At 45.3% G+C, this 1,297-nt stretch overlaps 1 protein-coding gene across 2 annotated transcripts in view; it reads left to right on the forward strand.

Annotated features, from left to right (window-relative positions):
- The window catches only part of Ndufs5 (NADH:ubiquinone oxidoreductase subunit S5), a 4,927-nt gene extending 4,242 nt beyond the window's left edge, over positions 1–685 (forward strand). Inside the window, exon 3 of one of the 2 annotated variants that reach the window (XM_005353284.2) lies at positions 478–683. In XM_005353284.2, coding sequence (XP_005353341.1) covers positions 478–582 — 105 coding nt within the window. In that variant the 3' untranslated portion in view covers positions 583–683. Of the gene's footprint in view, positions 1–477 lie in introns of both variants that reach the window. The other variant, XM_005353285.3, reaches the window with a different exon arrangement.
- The last annotated feature ends 612 nt before the right edge of the window (positions 686–1,297 follow it).

Consider the following 1,297-nt stretch of genomic DNA (forward strand, 5'->3'; position numbering starts at 1 on the left):
AAAAAAATGGTAAACTTCAAGTCTGGGTGGGGCAGCATTTACCTAGCATGTCCCAGTCTTGGGTTCTTGGGTTCAGACCTCAACACAGGAATTTTACTTTATCTTTTTGGGATTTGGGGGGGTTTTTTTTGTTTTTTTGTTTTTTTTTGTTTTGTTTTGTTTTGTTTTTTTGAGACAATGTTTCTCTGTAATTCTGGCTGCCCTGGAACCTGGTTATGTAGACCAGACTGGACTGGAACTCACAGAGATCCTCCTGCCTCTACTTTGGCCTCCTGAGTGCTGTGATTAAAGCCATGTGCCACCATGGCAAGCTAGGAATTTTTAAAAACAAAGACAGAAGGAGACTCCATCTCACTGGACTTCTTGCATGAAAGTAATTCCTGAATTTAACAGTGAAGCTACAACCTGGCTTTTTCTCCAGCCTTGCTCTCTGGGGCCTATTTCCCTTTACCTTAATGTTTTTTTTACCCTTAACAGACGAAGCGCCTGGGTCAAATCAAACGACAGCGGGATAAGCTAGTTAAAGAGGGGAAATACACCCCTCCACCTCACCACATGGGCCAGGACGAACCCAGGCCCTGAGCAGAGCAGGTGGACGCTGCTTTTCATGCTGTTTTCCACTGGGAGAAAGTCTAATGAAAACTGCTTCATTGAGTGCATAAAAATAAAGATTTAGTCAACCTCATTTGTTGTGTTTTCTCTCGGGCCAGGCTTCCCAGTGGTGAAAGGTTGTCTAAGTCCCCCTCCTGATTAATGCTGAAGAACTGAAGCTGAACCGGGGGCTCAGGGCAGCCAGGCATTCGAGTGCAGTTTGTACAAGGCTCAATATCATCACACCGCCTTTGATAAGAGGGCTGCTTCCCAGGCCAGCTGTGCAAGGTTATTTAAATGCTCAACCATGTTGTTTGTCTTCAGGAAAACATCTGAGGTACACGAATATTATTTGAGGAAGGCCGCAAGCATTCCTGTGTTCAAATGTCCTTCTTGGGATAGCAACATGGGGTGTTCCCATGCTTGTGCTACAAATTCATTCTATCCTCATGTAACCTTAATTCAAACCCTAACAGTTGTTGATGGTGGTGTTTGAGGCAGGGGCTCACTGTAGCCCAGGTGTCCTCTCCCTAAGCCTCCTGCCTGCTGGAATTATAGACAAGAGCCACAGTGAGCCTTTTTTTTTTTTTTTTACAAATTATTTTGTTTTTTGAGTCCACAGTTGTAGTAGGAGCGGCGGGGCTGTGTCTCCAGCACCCCGGCCGCCTGGCTAGCTTATGCCCCGAAATAACAACACACAAACTTA

Source organism: Microtus ochrogaster, chromosome 10, assembly GCF_000317375.1.
Source record: "Microtus ochrogaster isolate Prairie Vole_2 chromosome 10, MicOch1.0, whole genome shotgun sequence".
Taxonomy (NCBI): Eukaryota; Metazoa; Chordata; class Mammalia; order Rodentia; family Cricetidae; genus Microtus; species Microtus ochrogaster.